At 34.5% G+C, this 15,117-nt stretch overlaps 1 protein-coding gene and 1 pseudogene across 1 annotated transcript; both read right to left on the minus strand.

The window, feature by feature from the left end:
* Positions 1 to 3,727: 3,727 nt before the first annotated feature.
* LOC111284546 (uncharacterized) lies at positions 3,728 to 5,344 on the minus strand (annotated as a pseudogene).
* Positions 5,345 to 8,047: 2,703 nt separating this feature from the next.
* Positions 8,048 to 13,991, minus strand: LOC149518336 (protein argonaute 4-like). The gene is made up of 22 exons (XM_089763312.1): positions 13,761 to 13,991; positions 13,454 to 13,659; positions 13,155 to 13,379; positions 12,923 to 13,059; positions 12,744 to 12,841; positions 12,553 to 12,650; positions 12,228 to 12,399; positions 12,014 to 12,130; positions 11,829 to 11,936; positions 11,630 to 11,692; positions 11,431 to 11,544; positions 11,152 to 11,320; positions 10,949 to 11,061; positions 10,670 to 10,807; positions 10,407 to 10,537; positions 10,066 to 10,131; positions 9,368 to 9,431; positions 9,099 to 9,210; positions 8,934 to 9,007; positions 8,528 to 8,622; positions 8,407 to 8,438; positions 8,048 to 8,223 (listed from the first exon to the last, which is right to left on the minus strand). Exons 1-22 carry the CDS (start codon positions 13,989 to 13,991, stop codon positions 8,048 to 8,050), a joined length of 2,739 nt encoding a protein of 912 aa, XP_089619438.1.
* Positions 13,992 to 15,117: the final 1,126 nt, after the last annotated feature.

Genomic DNA, 15,117 nt, shown 5'->3' on the forward strand with positions numbered 1-15,117 from the left:
TTATCATTAGATTTAATTTTTTTAGAATACTATTGCACATATATTTACTACTCATATTATTAAAATTAGATTTTTAGCTAAATATGATAATGGGAATATAAATTTTTATTAATAGTATAGTGTTTTTAAAATAAACATGCTAATTTTTTATGAGTAATAATAGTATTTGTAAGAAAAAATATAAAACAATTGCTTGCCCCATGTATAACATGAGTTTAAAATAAATATTGATTAAATATTCTATCCAATTAAGAAGCCTAAACGCTGCTGGGAGCAGTAGTCTTGTGTAGTCTGGAGGAACAAGTTCCAGGAAGCAAAATAAAGGTTTCTCAAGGCAACATTCATTCCAGAAGCAGGGAATTTTCTCCAGCAACTTAAAGAATCATGGAACCAGTCACAACTCAATTTCAATAATATCAGAAAGTCCAGCAAGTAATTCGGTTGGATATTTCTTTGGTTCTACTCCTCCAGATAGTTATGGGTTAGTTCTAAGTGACCGTTTCTTCATTTTAAATATCATGAGTAACTGAGGTTCTTTTGGCTTGTTTTCTAATAGTTGTACTTTTTCTTGCTTTTGAGTGCAAGAATACAGGTTACTGCCGGTTTCAAATATACATGAAACCTAATTTATTTGACTAGACTTTAAGGTTTTCCGTAGCTAATGGATGTCTAAGCATTTTTTACAGCTCTAGGCCGCCTTCGAAGTTGAGCTGTTCACCACATGGAACTCTTTCTAGCAGTCCACCAGTTGGTTCCTTGCCAAAGTCGTTTCCACCTTTTCAGCATCCAAGTTATCAGCTGTTAGAAGAAAATGATTTCAAGCAACAGAAGTAAGGGATGGTGGATTTTTTCTCTAATATATGTATGTATTTTTGTATACTTTTGCACAGTTCCACATATAACTTTCAAGACTTTGTCAGATTTTTGTTGTACCTAAAAATGACTTTCTTTGTGGTCTGTGCTAGAGCCCTTCTGCATGTACTTGTACTTGCTCAGAGAGGTATATAAGGATGGAAAGAATGAGAATGAGCACTTGAAAAGCAGAGTTGGCTAATTCAGTTGTTTTTACATTCAGGTACCTAAAGTTTCATAAGCGCTGCCTGAGTGACAGGAAGAAGTTGGGAATTGGTTGCAGTGAGGTGGACTTTCTTTCAGAACTTTCTAAGTTATTAAATAACTGTTTTACTTGAAATGAAAGATCAACTATTGCACGACTAACTTCTATTGTTTAATTGATTCTCATGTCTAGGTAAGTTCTTGTTGTTATTTTTGAAGCAAAGAAAATTTTACTCACTGTTGCATTTTTTAACATCAGAAACATTACAATTTAAAGCCTAATTAATAACTACCCACTAAAATCATAATCCTAAGATTAAGCCATGACCACCAGCATGAATAACAAAAAAATGACCAACACCAGAAAAACAGGAAAAACATGAAACATTCAACTAAGCAGCATTCATGAATCCACATTAGCAGTCCTAAACACATCTTCTAACATTCCTCTTTGCTTTAGGAGCTGCAAACACCAAGTTTTGTCCTTAGAAATTCAAACTTGCTAACTGGCAGTGGCTTGGTGAAAACATCTGCAACTTGATCTTCTGTTTTACAGTAGACAAGAACAACAGCTCCATCTTTCTGTATTTCCCTTAAGAAGAATAATTTAATATTAAAATGTTTAGTTTTTTCATGAAACACAGGATTTTGAGAGATAGCAATGGCAGCTTGGTTGTCAACAAGAATCTTTGTACTTTCCTCCTGCTCTAAGTTAAGATTAATTAAAATCTTCCTTACCCACAAAGCTTGATTAACAGCAGCTGTTGCAGCAATAAACTCTGCTTCAGCTGTGGATTGAGCTACAATTTCTTATTTTTTCGAGCTCTATGAGAAAATACCAGAAAAAAGTGTGAAACAATAGCCTGAAGTGCTCTTCATATCATCAATGGAACCTCCCCAATCACTGTCTTAGAAACCAACCAGCTTGAACTCTTTGCTCTTTGTGTATTTAATGCCAAAATCACTTGTGCCTTTCACATATCTAAGCACCCTCTTTGCAGCCTTGAGATGCCATTCACTTGCACAATGCATAAACCGAGACAAAATGCTTACATCATTCAAAATGTCAGGTCGAGTTGTTATGAGAAACATTAAGCAACCGATTAGGCTTCTGAAATATGCCTGATCAATCTTCTCTATTCCATCTTCTTTACAGAGCTTTTCCTTTGAGTTCATTGGTGTCCTTATTTCTTTACATTCTTCGAGTTTAAACTTCTTCAGAATCTCCTTGGCATATTTCTTCTGACAGATGAAGGCTTCATGTTTATTCTGTTTGATTTCCATTCTAAGAAAAAAGGTCATCAATCCAAGATTTGTCATTTCAAAAAACTCCATCATCTCTTACTTAAACTTCTCCATAATACTTGTGTTGTTTCTTGTCACAAATAAGTCATCCACATATAGTGAGATGATAAAAATGTCAGCTCCATTGTGCTTGACATATAAAGTTGATTCAGATAAGCTTTTGACAAATCCCAAGTTCTGTAAATGTTCATCAATCCTGCTATACCAAGCTCTTGGAGCTTCGTAAAGTACCTTTTTAAGAAGATAAACCTTGTTTTCTTCTCTTTCATTGACATAGCCTTCTGGTTGTTCTACATAAATCTCCCCTTACAGAAAACCATTCAAGAATGCTGACTTGACATCTAATTGGTGCACTTTTCAATTCTTTTGTGCTGCAACGATGAGTAAAAGCCTGATGGTGTCGAGTCTAGCGACTGGTGTGAAAGTATCTGAGTAGTCCATACCGAGTATTTGAGCATATCCTTTGATCACGAGTCTAGCTTTATACTTGTTGATTGAGCCATCAGCATTAAGCTTGGTTCTGTACACCCATTTGACTCTAATTACTTTTTTATTTTTAGGTCGATAAGCCAACTCCCATGTTTCATTCCTTTCAATCATGAATAGCTCTTCCTTCATTGCAGCAATCCAATTTTGATCCGTCTTGGCCTCTTCATAATTTGTAGGTTCACACACAGCAATATTGCATCTTTGATAAACATCAGAAAGTAGTTTTATACCTCTAATAGGACTATCATCCACCATTTCATTCTCCCAGTCTCCAATGCTAGAAAACTTGAGCTTGTGCTTTTTTAAGGTTGGATCCATTTTTTTTGTATCATCCCAGTTCCACTCTTCATCTTCCATAAAGTGCACATCCCTGTTTATAATAATTTTTTCAGTTTGTGGCTGAAAAACTTTATAAGCTTTTGCAACTAGCTGTAGCCAATAAAGATACCTGTAAGTGCTCTTTTATCTAATTTATCTTTCTTGGTCTATGAAACATAAGTGAAGCACAAACATCCAAATATTTTAAAGAAATTCAGAGATGGTTTATAACCATACCATGCCTCAAAGTGTGTTTGATCCTTCACTGCTTTTGTGAGAAGCCTGTTTTGCAAAAAAAAAATAGTATTTGCTGCTTCAGTCTAAAATTATTTTGGCAGGTTTTTCTCATGTAGCATACATCGCGTCATCTCCAATATGAATCTATTCTGTCTCTCACTTACTCTATTTTGTTGTAGAGTGTATGGAGCGGTTAATTGATGTTGGATGCCTGCCTCTTCACAAAAATGAGTGATGCTTCAGAAGTGTACTCTTTGCCATTGTCTGATCTGAGAGTTTGAATTCTACAGTCGCTCTCGTTCTCAACTCTGGCTTTAAAGTCTCAAAAGACTTGAGCCACCTCTGACTTGTACTTTAAAAAGAAGATCCAACACATACGGGTGAAATCATCAATGAATGTAACATAATAAAGACTATCTTTCAGAGAAGGCATTCTTTGTGGGCCTACAATGTCAGTATGAATTAATTGTAACTTCTTTGATGCTCTTTATGTTACCTTGGGAAATGGTTTCTTACTTTGTTTTCCAAACTGACATACTTTGCAGTTTGGAACATGATCATCAAGTTTTGGAAAATCATTTACCATCTTCTTAGATTTCATCTGCAGCAGCCCCTGATGATGATAGTGTCTGAGCCTCTTGTGCTATACTTCAGTGATTTTTTTTATTGGGAAAACAGTTTGTTCCTCTTCCAATAGATTTAGAGCAAAGCTTTTCCCTTTCATTTTTACTTTGAAAATATCTTGGCTAACTGCATTTTTAATCAAGCAACTTTTATCTTCGAACATAACTTTATAACCCTTTTCAATTAGTTGTCCAACACCTAACAAGTTTTGATCAATTTCAGGGACATATAATACATCAGAAATGAACTTTGTACCTGAACAAATTGAAATTGCAACTTTTCCTTTTCCCTTCACAGTTATGTACTTGCCATTACCAACTTAAACTTTCGATGAGTTTACGTTGCTTAGTTCCCTGAATAGATCCTTGTAATGTGTCATGTGGTTAGTACAACCACTATCTATAAGTCAACTCTCACTTGATTTGATGTCGGAGAAACATGTAGCTACGAACAGGTAATCTTCCTCCTCTTGATCAGCAATCTTTGCATCTTCACCATGTTACAAAATTTTGTTTTTACAGATAACAGTTTCATGCCCCATCTGATTACATTTAGTGCATTTAGCATCAGGTCTTCTCCAGCATCTAAATGGAGGATGACCCTTCTTTCCACAATGTTGGCAATGTGAATAGGATTTCTCTGATTTTCATTCTTTTTTTTTTTTTTGCATTGGCTGATGCAGTACTTGTCCCATTTCCTTCAAAATCTTTTTTCTTTTACTTTTGGCCATATTTTGATGCTTGACTGCCTAAGCTCCTTTAATTGTTGTATCTTCCCTCATCAGTCTTCTTTGTTCTTGTGCTTGTAAAATGTTAAGCAATTCTGTTAAGGAAATTTTTGACAAATCTTTTGTATTCTCCAAGACAGTGATGGTTGCTTCATATCTTTCAAGTACTGTAACAAAAATTTTTTCTACAATTCTTGAGTCAGTAAATTCAGATCCAATAGGCCTTACTTTGTTTGCGATACTCAGAAGCTTATCGGAGTAATCTTTAATCGTCTCAGAGTCCTTAATTCTTTGAAGTTCAAATTCCCTAATCAAGTTAAGGACTTGCATCCCTTTAATTCTTTCATCTCCTTCATATTCATTCTTGAGATAATCTCATATCTCTTTTGCTGACTTCAGAGACATGATACGAGTGAAAATGTTGGATGAGACTGCAGTAAACAAGCAGGCCTTCACCTTTGATTTCTTTGTCTTCTTTTCTTTCTGTGCTTTAATTTGTGCCATGGTGGGATTGTTTGGAAGTGCAAAAATTTCATAGTCTTCTTCCACTGCTTCCCAAAGATCTAAAGCTTCCAAGTATGTCTCCATACGTACTGCCCAAATCTGGTAGTTATCTCCGTCGAATACCGTCGGAACAATTGCAGAGAAACTGGCTTCAGCTTCTATGACGCATCAATTTCACACACAGATCCCTTAAGAAGATAGCTCTGATACCAAATGTTTTTATTTTTGAAGTAAAGAAAATTTTACTCACTATTGCATTTCTTAACATCAGAAACATTACAATTTAAAGCCTAATTAATAACTACCCACTAAAATCATAATCCTAAGATTAAGCCATGACCACCAGCATGAATAACAAAAAAATAACCAACACCATAAAAACAGGAACAACATGAAACATTCAACTAAGCAACATTCATGAATCCACATTAGCAGTCCTAAACATATCTTCTAACAGTTCTACCAAAAATATTTACTCTTATACCTCTTTTTGAATTTTGTCTTTGTTTTGTATTAGTACTCACTCATCTTAGTCACACAAGAAATAGTTTGTGTGGTGTGCTTTCATCTTTTATCTCCCCATTATGTCATTTGTAAGTGAAAAAAATTGAATATAGTTTACCTGAAGGGAGGATGAAGCCCTAAATGTATTATCGTCAAAGTTCTGTTGTCTGCATAGATCTTTATGTAGTTTAAAAAACTGAATGGTCTATCTTCTACTTCCTATCTGTTTGTGCATGTTTCTTTTTTTTTCTATGGCAAACCATTATAAACCCAACCAATGTACAGTTGTCACGCTCCGAAATTGAAACATAACACGATCATATTACTTTGAAATAAAATCTCAAAGTAATACGAAGCCTTATTTCTTAATCATTTTAAAATTCTTCAATAAATTGATATAATATGTTCAATAAAATCTATATCTTTAATCCAACTAATGATACATCTCTAAATATCTAAATACAAATCATATAAATACAAAATCATTTCATAAGATTTCATTTATCGACATTGTCTCTGACGATTAAGTAATTTTTCCAATTTAATCTTCTAGCTTTCACAAAACTAAGCAAACTTATCACTTACTCATTTGTAAAAAAAAAATTAAAAGGGAAATGAGCAAACTACAGCTCAGCAAGTATAAGCTTACACACCTTACTGGATCAAGTAATGTTTTTATACATATCACATAGATCATTCAAAACATTCGATAAAATCATGATGTTAAAACATTTCAAAGATCATCTTTCTATCAAATATTTCGTAAATTCATAAATCAATATAAAGACATGTCAATTCATAAACAATTGCAAAATATGCTATCATTTAAATATCGTAATCAAACCAAATTATAGATCAATAATTAAAAATCATCGTAAATCATCATCATCATAAATCATCATTATCATTTATTTATCGTTAGTTATGGTCATTATTATAACCTGTGACATTGATCGTATTGACAATTTTATTCTCATGATCATTACTAATTATTATAACCCGTTAGCCAAGACTTACGCTAATTACTATTACCTATTAGTCAGGGTTGTATGATCATGTTTTTACTAACTACTTAGTCAAGGTCGTAAAACTAATTTTGATATCGATAATTCCACTTTCCAAAAATATAAAAAAAAAAACATAGCTATCATAAATTATTATTTAAATATAAATCGTTTTCTCGATTCATTCGTAAGCATAATCCATCAGCAGTTCTATGTGGGTGACATGGCTTGTAAGTTCTCTCATTGTGATTCAACCTTTATCTTCTTGGAAAGCCCTTCATTTTTCTCTTTTTTTTTTTTTTTCCATTCCTTCTTATACTTCTGCATCTTTGATTTTTTTTCTTTTTCTTCCAATAATTACAAATGTTGAACTGCATTGACAAAACTGAATTTCATATTTAGTTTGTGTATATTTTGGATTCAACAAGCAGCTATATACAGTTGTACAAGTGAACAGGACAAGCTATGACAATTGCATTGACGAAAACTTCATCAACAACATTACGAAGGAGGTAAGGAAGCGTTCAATCTCAGAGGCAAAACATTTTACTTCATAAGTTGCCGAGGCTACTGATTTAAAGGAATGAAAGTTGCCTAATTTCCAAGAATCACCAACTTTTCCACTGACAAATGGCTCTGCATCAAACCATTCTGGAAAGTTGATCCTGCTTGTTATGGTTGCCATCGTTTTGAAATGGATACTCCTTTGAAATATTTCTGTTTCTTTTTTCTTTGGTACATGAAACAGTGGAGATTCGTTTTTAACAGGAAGTATTGTCTATAAATTTTTGCATGCTATTTTTTTTTCTACCAAAACCAACAAACTCTTTCCTGAAAAATTAAATAAGCTAGAAATATGACTCATTCTTGCCCCAGAAAAGCATTACATTATATAATAGAGAAGTGGTATAGTTTTCTAAGCATCAGAAACCAATAAAAGTAGTTACTCAGAAGCCACATCTAACTGGTTAAGCAACTGATACCCTAGCCTAACAGTAAATAAGAGAACAGAGTAAAGGGCAGTAGTATAACCACTTCTCTAAACCAAACAGGAAAAAGCCACTGTGAATTACCTAGTCAAGCATTCATATCTTTAGATACGTTAGGGGCTAAGCATCCAAAAAGTTTATAATCAAAATGGATGATGATTCAGAGAACAGCACATCATCATCAGAACAAGTCTGATAGCCCTAACTCTAAAGGATAAATATACTTAAAAAGAGTTTCAGATCAGTTGTTGGTAAAACCAAAAGCCTATAGAAAACATGGTCCAAAGGTCTCAGCAGAAGAACATAGAATCGGAGACATTCTTGTTCAACCACGGCAGCTGCGGAACAGGTACGGCTCCAGGAGCAGTCACCCCACCATGGCTTGAGGATGTCTCAGGAGCCTCATCAAACTTCAGGAAAGTCCCCAACTGCGAAGCTGCCAAATGCGCATAGCAAATAGGAGCAACTGCAATCCAAAGTAAGATTGAAACAAACACCTTTAAGAAATGGAAATACAGAATCAAGCAAAAAACGGCAAACTATTCTCTGGAGATCAAGTGGGAAAATCATTAGGTAAACCAAATTAACTTGGCGTTTGAGAAAAAGCATATCATAAACACTAGGGAAGCAGCTCAACCAGAATACTTACCTACTGATATGGCAGTGGTACTTCTTTGATACCTGCATTAGAAAGAGATTACAAGGAATGCAACAGTGATTACAGCTTAAAACATCTATGAAGAAATTACAACACATGATTATACACTTACACATATGATAGAGAATGGACAAGTTCCTGCAGATCGTCGACCGAATATCCACTCTCATCTAAGAGAACATGATAATGGGTAGGCCTTGTGGTTCCCTGAACAGCAAACACAAATTATAAAAACAAAGCAACATTATAATAAAAGATGAAGGGCTATACCCATAAGACACAGCAAAAGCATCGAGCACAACTTGGATGAGGAAACCAGCCACAATTGGAACTTTAATCTCAGTTGTAAGTTTTCTTTCACAACAAAACATACATGACAGCCTTAAAATACAAACAATGAATTCTGGATAGAGATGGCAAGTACAAATGTAGTTGGCAATATCTGACCAATTAAGTGAGACAAAATTGCAAAATCAACAACCATTCATCAACTGAAACAAAATTCTAGAAAAACTTACAGTCATTCCAGCATGTGCACATAGATAAAAGTCATTGTTCTGTGGATGACAAATTGTGTTGTCTATCACAGTTCCTGCATAATAATTAAAAAAAAAAAAAGATCGATTTTAACAACTATAACAGAGGTACCAGATGACATGCATCAAATAATGAGTGAGCCTCACCAGGTAGAACATTATCAGGAGATCCCTGCTGGAAAAACCTTGTATGATGACTTTTTTGTGCTGCAATGACCACAAACTGGGGGTTCCAATTCTCATCAAGAAACTTGCAAGCCTATAAAGTAAACGTTAACCAGAGATGTTTTATCCCGAGCACTATCATCTTAAGACTGATTTATAACTAGCACAGTTTTCTTACTTTTTTTGCTTGAATAACTAAAAAAGAAATGTACAATTTTCAGTTTCCATGATTGAAAGGCACTACTGCATACCTCAATAATTTGACCCAGTTCAGTGTTCAAAACTTGATTGAACTGTGACTCGCTAACCCCATCCCTGAGTTGAACCAAGAATAATGAGCAAGTAAGCAATATTGCATTAGCATCCGAATAAAATGTAACAGAAAGATCAGCAAAATAACCGCAAACTAGATTACAAGAAATATGTAAAGAGATATGATGGTTCATAAAAAATGTTACATTCATAGAACCTAACCATACAAAACAGAAATCTAAATCTTAGTTAGGGCATTAGATGGGATTTACATCATTTTAAGTCATATAGCCAGAGCAGAAAATGAGGATAATAGAAAAGGCTAAAAAATGAGAATGTTCAGAAGCATTTCAAACAGCAGGCAGCAAGGAACATGCTAGGTTGATTAAAAGTTTAAAGGACAACTTGTACAATCTGTAAGCAACATGAAGAGACTAAGCAGATCAAATATACTTGAATATCAATACAGCATTTCACAAGTAAAAAGATGATTTAAAAGAATAAATACACCCATTACTTGAAGTCAATACAAATAGAGTTTGCAAAGCAGAGACCAAGCCGTGGCAATTAAGAACTAGGAAAACCAAATTTTGCATCCCTGAGTTCCCTAAAAATGTATTCTTTCAAAATGTATGATTTAGAATATTGATATTATATAGAATGAACGTGAGAAACAGCAAAATGTAAAATAAGAAACCTGAATATGATGATTTGAGTAGGCTTTCTCTGTCCTGAGCTTCTATAAAAGTCCAATACAGCCTGCCTGATGTCAAAGAAAATACGTTAGGTACACAAACTATAAACATTATATTCTCAAAAGTTAAAATACTACGACATAAATGATTACCAGCAGAATAACATATTCTTATTACAACACACCCCCAATGACGCCCCAAGCAAGAAGAGAGAAACAATAATAAGGATACAAAAAATAAATTTTCAGCATATAACTTGTCCCTTTTTTTGGATAAACGATGTCCTTATTTTGGCCAATACTTGTCCCTTCGTTAGTCAAATAACTTTAAGATTGAAACGTACCTCATAAGACCTCCATCCACCTGGTCAGACACTCGTTTGAATAGTGAATCTACCATTACAACCTTGGGTGACTGTGTCCGAACAGATGCCCTATAGCGGGAAATCGAAGGCCACTGCCTGGAGTTAACCACCTACAATTAAATACAATTAAAAAATCTCACAAAATTTGTAGTACAGAGAGACTGCCAATTCACATCTCTATAACTGCTTGCAATTGATTGAAACTCAAGAAACCCAATGATAAGGAATAAGATCTTCCCTACCGCAGCTATTGACGGGACATCGGACTGCCCAGGAGAGCCATGTGACACACCCATGCCAAGGATCATAGTTGGAACACTTGAAACGACAGGGAATGAAAGTGTTTGTTCAATTGATAACATTGAATTCAGTCCTCCGAGCTGTGAGCAGATTATGATATTAGCAGGTTTAATTATAAATAGAACAATAACCCTTATGGTTTAACTACAGAAGATTAGAACTGCAACCAGAGGAATGACTCAAGTTAAAAAAAAAAAAAAAATCATTGGACGGAAGCAGACCTTTGCATTGATCTTGAGAAGCAGATTCGTAAGGTACTTGTCATTGAACCTAGTTGGAGCCATACACTGAGTGACTATGCCAAAGTGACCCAGATTTTTTCGCTTCCATGGACCTTAGAAAATTCATTGAACTTACAACGTAAGCAAAAGGCTTGAAGAAAAACATGCATAGACAATGTATCAACAGATGCGTTTGTGCACACCATAAAGACCGGAAATTTTCCTATCGGGCAGCAGACAGAGAAGGAACCGTGGAGTTTTATGAGTAAGTTTAGATTGCAGCTCATCAAACATCTTCTCCACTCTACCCAAAGGAGAGAGACGTCTGTTCTCATTCATCTCTGTGAACACACCTAATGGACTATCCACACGCTGAAAAAGAGACATGGAAAAGAACTTGAGCCAACAAGTTGAATTCTATAACGTATGTGCTGACTGACAATACCAATACAACCAGTACAAAAATTAGACAACAAACTTACAATTCCTTTCATTTCTCCGCATCTCATCAGATCCCGCACAAGTTTATTTACATCACAACGTGCCGAGAAGTTAACAACACCCCAATCTTCAATCCTAGTTGGCTCCACAAATCTCTACGAAAGCATAACTGAACTGTTGAGAAACAAGAGATGAAACATATGTAAGATAGAAGGCTGCAAAAGCAAAGAAGCTATAGACCTTATTGTTGAAATTCCATCGCCCATTCCGTGGCAAGAAATGTTCACCATCGCCCACTCTTATCTGTCATCAAAAGATAACTCAATTGGCATGTAGATCTAAAAGAAGGATCATTAAAATAACCCTCAACAACCAGCATACATGTACAAAATATCAAAGAAACAAACAAAATTCAGAAAGATAAATATCATTAACCTACCCATGGAGCTGGCAGAATACGGCCTTCCACTTGGATGAAATTAGAGCTGATAGAAACACCACATGAACGCAGCATTGGTTCAGCCCCATAATTACTGTTATGCAAAGCCTGCACAAAAATTTGCAACACTCATCGGTTGTAGAACAAGTGGAATGTTGAGAGTCAAAAACTTATAATAGACCTACGTTAGACAAGATACTCAGTCTTTCTTGAGGCTTCTGCCTTGATTTTTCGACTAGCGAAGCTCTTTGGAAAGTGGATAGCGCTTTTGTGTAGCGTTGCAAGGACACCAAAGTGCAGAGCTATGGCATTGCAACAGGTGCACAACAAATCATAGACAAGAATTAGTTGCTAAGCATATATCATGTAACAAAACAAAACCACAATGCACCCATTCACCTCCATAGGAATATATGTTGGCCGATTTGGCATGCCAACATTAATGCATCGCAAATCTGCAGAATAATCCAACTGTATCTTGCGATGGGTGACAAAATATTCATAAACAGTAATCTCCACAGTCTCAGCTTCACCAGTCTCATTCTTCGTACTTTTCTGCTTCCATGAGAACCTGCATTATGGACACAGTACACAACAAATAAAAAATAATAACTTTAAACTGAAGTATTACACAACATGCCAGTAGGAAAAGCTCAAAGTTAAATAGTAGCCAATTTAGCACAAATCAAAGAAAAAGCACTATTGTGAGACCAGGAAACCATACATCTGATCTTTGCAGTAAAGGTCACTCAATCCGGTAATCTTGTACTCCAGATTGGATGGTCTGACTTTTACCCTCAGATTTTTAAGCACTTGTTTTGCCTATTCAGGGTTTCAAGTAATTGCGGTTTAATAATTAATAATTGATGCAAAGAACTCTAATTCACTTGGCTAAAAAATGTAGTTATTGATAACCTTGTTCCAGTCCAGGCAGTGAGGATCTCTCATATTCTGATTGTCAAGTAAAAAATCCAATACTGGACCGGGCCGAATTATCATTGTATTTGATGCATCTGAAACACAAAGAGAAATAGTAATTAAACAAACAATACAAAGCACACAAATGCAAAAGCGCTGAGAGATAAGGTTCCAACCAATATTCAGTGAAAGGCCTCCTTGAGTAGCTCTGAAACTTGAATGGAACCCCCTGCATCCTAGGACACCACCGCCAATGTTTGTATAATTATTTTCATCATCTTGGAAAAAAGATTGGCGAACGTGTAGGCATCCCCTATGAAAGTCATTGTAATGTCCGAATAAATATAATATCCGGGATCAAAACCTACAAGTGGAGAAAAGAATATGCAGCCACATATTTTAACTCACCGTTTTGCAGCATGCTGCCGTAAAATGATATCTAGCATCCTCAGGGCTTGTTGTGAGTTTTCTGATTCTTGTCCATACAGAGCATTTTGAATGGCTTGCATGGGAATCTTTGCGGCAAAGCTAATCTCCACGTTAAAAGTCTTTGACTGATGCATATGTCTTAATATATTCCTTCCACGCTCTTTAGGGCTTTCATTGCCATCAGGGCTTGCATTCCTATTGTTTCTATACATAAAAAATTAATGACAATGAATGGGAGCAGTATAAATACTTCAAATCAATCTAAAGTGCACGTCAACCTGTTGGATGTAACATCCACAAGTACAACAGGAAACTCAAGCTTGGTACTTGGGAGAGGACCAACAGTAAATAAACTCTTCTCCCCATCATATGCAAAGTCCTTTCCAGCCAACTCACTGCTGTAGGTCTCATGCAACTTATCTATCACCTTTCTTCCAACACCCTTCCCATCCACTGGGCGACCATCTTCGTAAGAAAGAGAAACCTGTTGAACCAAAATGCAAAAGAAGAAGAAACTTGCATCAATAATTTCTATTTACCAATGAGAAAAAAAAGAGAAGCAGAGCGAAGTAAGCAATTACGTACACTGTAATGGAAGAAATGTCCATCAACACTTCCAACATTCACTTTGAAGTGATTTGTGAGAATAGATATCTTCTGCCCTTTAGATCCAAAACCTTTCCTGGCCATTGGGACACGTACAACCTTCTTTGCAGGTTCAGATTCTGATTCGTTTGGTACTGCATTGCGCGGCAGAGGCAGGGGAGGAGGAAGAGTGCCTGTTGCCCCACTTCCCTCATCCTCAGACGAGTCCATTTCCTAACCAAGAAAAAATTTCTTACATGAAAGAAAAATAAAATATAGTAAGCACTTAAGATTAGCTACAAGACAAATTCCCTAAAAGGTAGGTAATAGTATCATTTCATGGATAAAAAGATTAGCTATAACCAGGCAGAAAAAAATAATTACTCTTAACTTGATAAATTAGTTATTACCAACAAAAGAGAGAAAACTAGAAACAATCACTCTTGACATATCACAATTTTAAAACTCGTCATTTTATATAATTTGGTATCTAGTTCACTTAAATTAGATAGTGTTTATTTATATATATGGTTTTTCTTTATAAAATTGTATTTTTTTTTTAAACTTTAAATATCCTAAGAGAAATCAACAAAGATATATCTTTTTTTTAGAGAAACATAAACATAGAAATTTAAAGAATTCAGAAAATAGAATAATGACTTAAAAATTAGATTAAAAATTTTTGTATTTGTATCGTGTAAATACTAAATTTCACGTATTTTATAAAAATTATGTGTAACAATTAATATAAATAAAAAATATGAAATATGGTTTTTAATTTTGTTAAACCATATATAATTATTATTAAAATTATAAATCATATTTCTTTCGTGTTATTTATTAATATTGTATTTCGTATTCCCTTTATTTGTATCATATTTATGTTATGTTTTCATGTGATATATTATCTTAACAAAGTGAAAACAACAACATGATATTTTTTTCTACTAATATACTCAAAATAAGATTTTTTTTTTCTACCTACATATTCAAAATGAGATTTTTTTTTTAACAATATGCTCATTCGCCAAAAAGAAAAACAAAGTCAATATGTTCATACGTCAAAAAAAAAAATCAAAGCACCAAAACTATATAATATTTAAAAATGAGATTTTTTTTTCCTCACAAAATGCTTAGAAAATCACATGCATGCACATGAAAGACGTGTTTACGAAGGATACCAATATTACCTAAAAATCAGAGGATCTGTAGAAAAAAAATAAAAAAGCGTATGTTGATGAATGCTGGAACTTCCACAAGAAAAAAAAAAATAGAGAAATAAGCACAAATGGTAATATAAAAGAAAAAGAAACCCTTCAGAGTACCAAAAAAAAGAAACCTTTAAGAATATGAGCTT

This window comes from Durio zibethinus, chromosome 6 (genome assembly GCF_047325235.1).
Source record: "Durio zibethinus cultivar Kanyao isolate XHJ-2024 chromosome 6, ASM4732523v1, whole genome shotgun sequence".
NCBI lineage: Eukaryota > Viridiplantae > Streptophyta > Magnoliopsida > Malvales > Malvaceae > Durio > Durio zibethinus.

What these genes read in the sequence shown, in the direction of transcription:
- LOC149518336 (XM_089763312.1), bottom strand. Translation starts at nt 13,991, where the DNA reads ATGGACTCGTCTGAGGATGAGGGAAGTGGGGCAACAGGCACTCTTCCT. An exon ending in GCGGAGAAATGAAAGGAATT is followed by an intron (nt 11,321 to 11,430) that starts GTAAGTTTGTTG and finishes TCTCTTTTTCAG; the next exon opens with CGTGTGGATAGTCCATTAGG. An exon ending in GTGGATGGAGGTCTTATGAG is followed by an intron (nt 10,132 to 10,406) that starts GTACGTTTCAAT and finishes CTTTGACATCAG; the next exon opens with GCAGGCTGTATTGGACTTTT.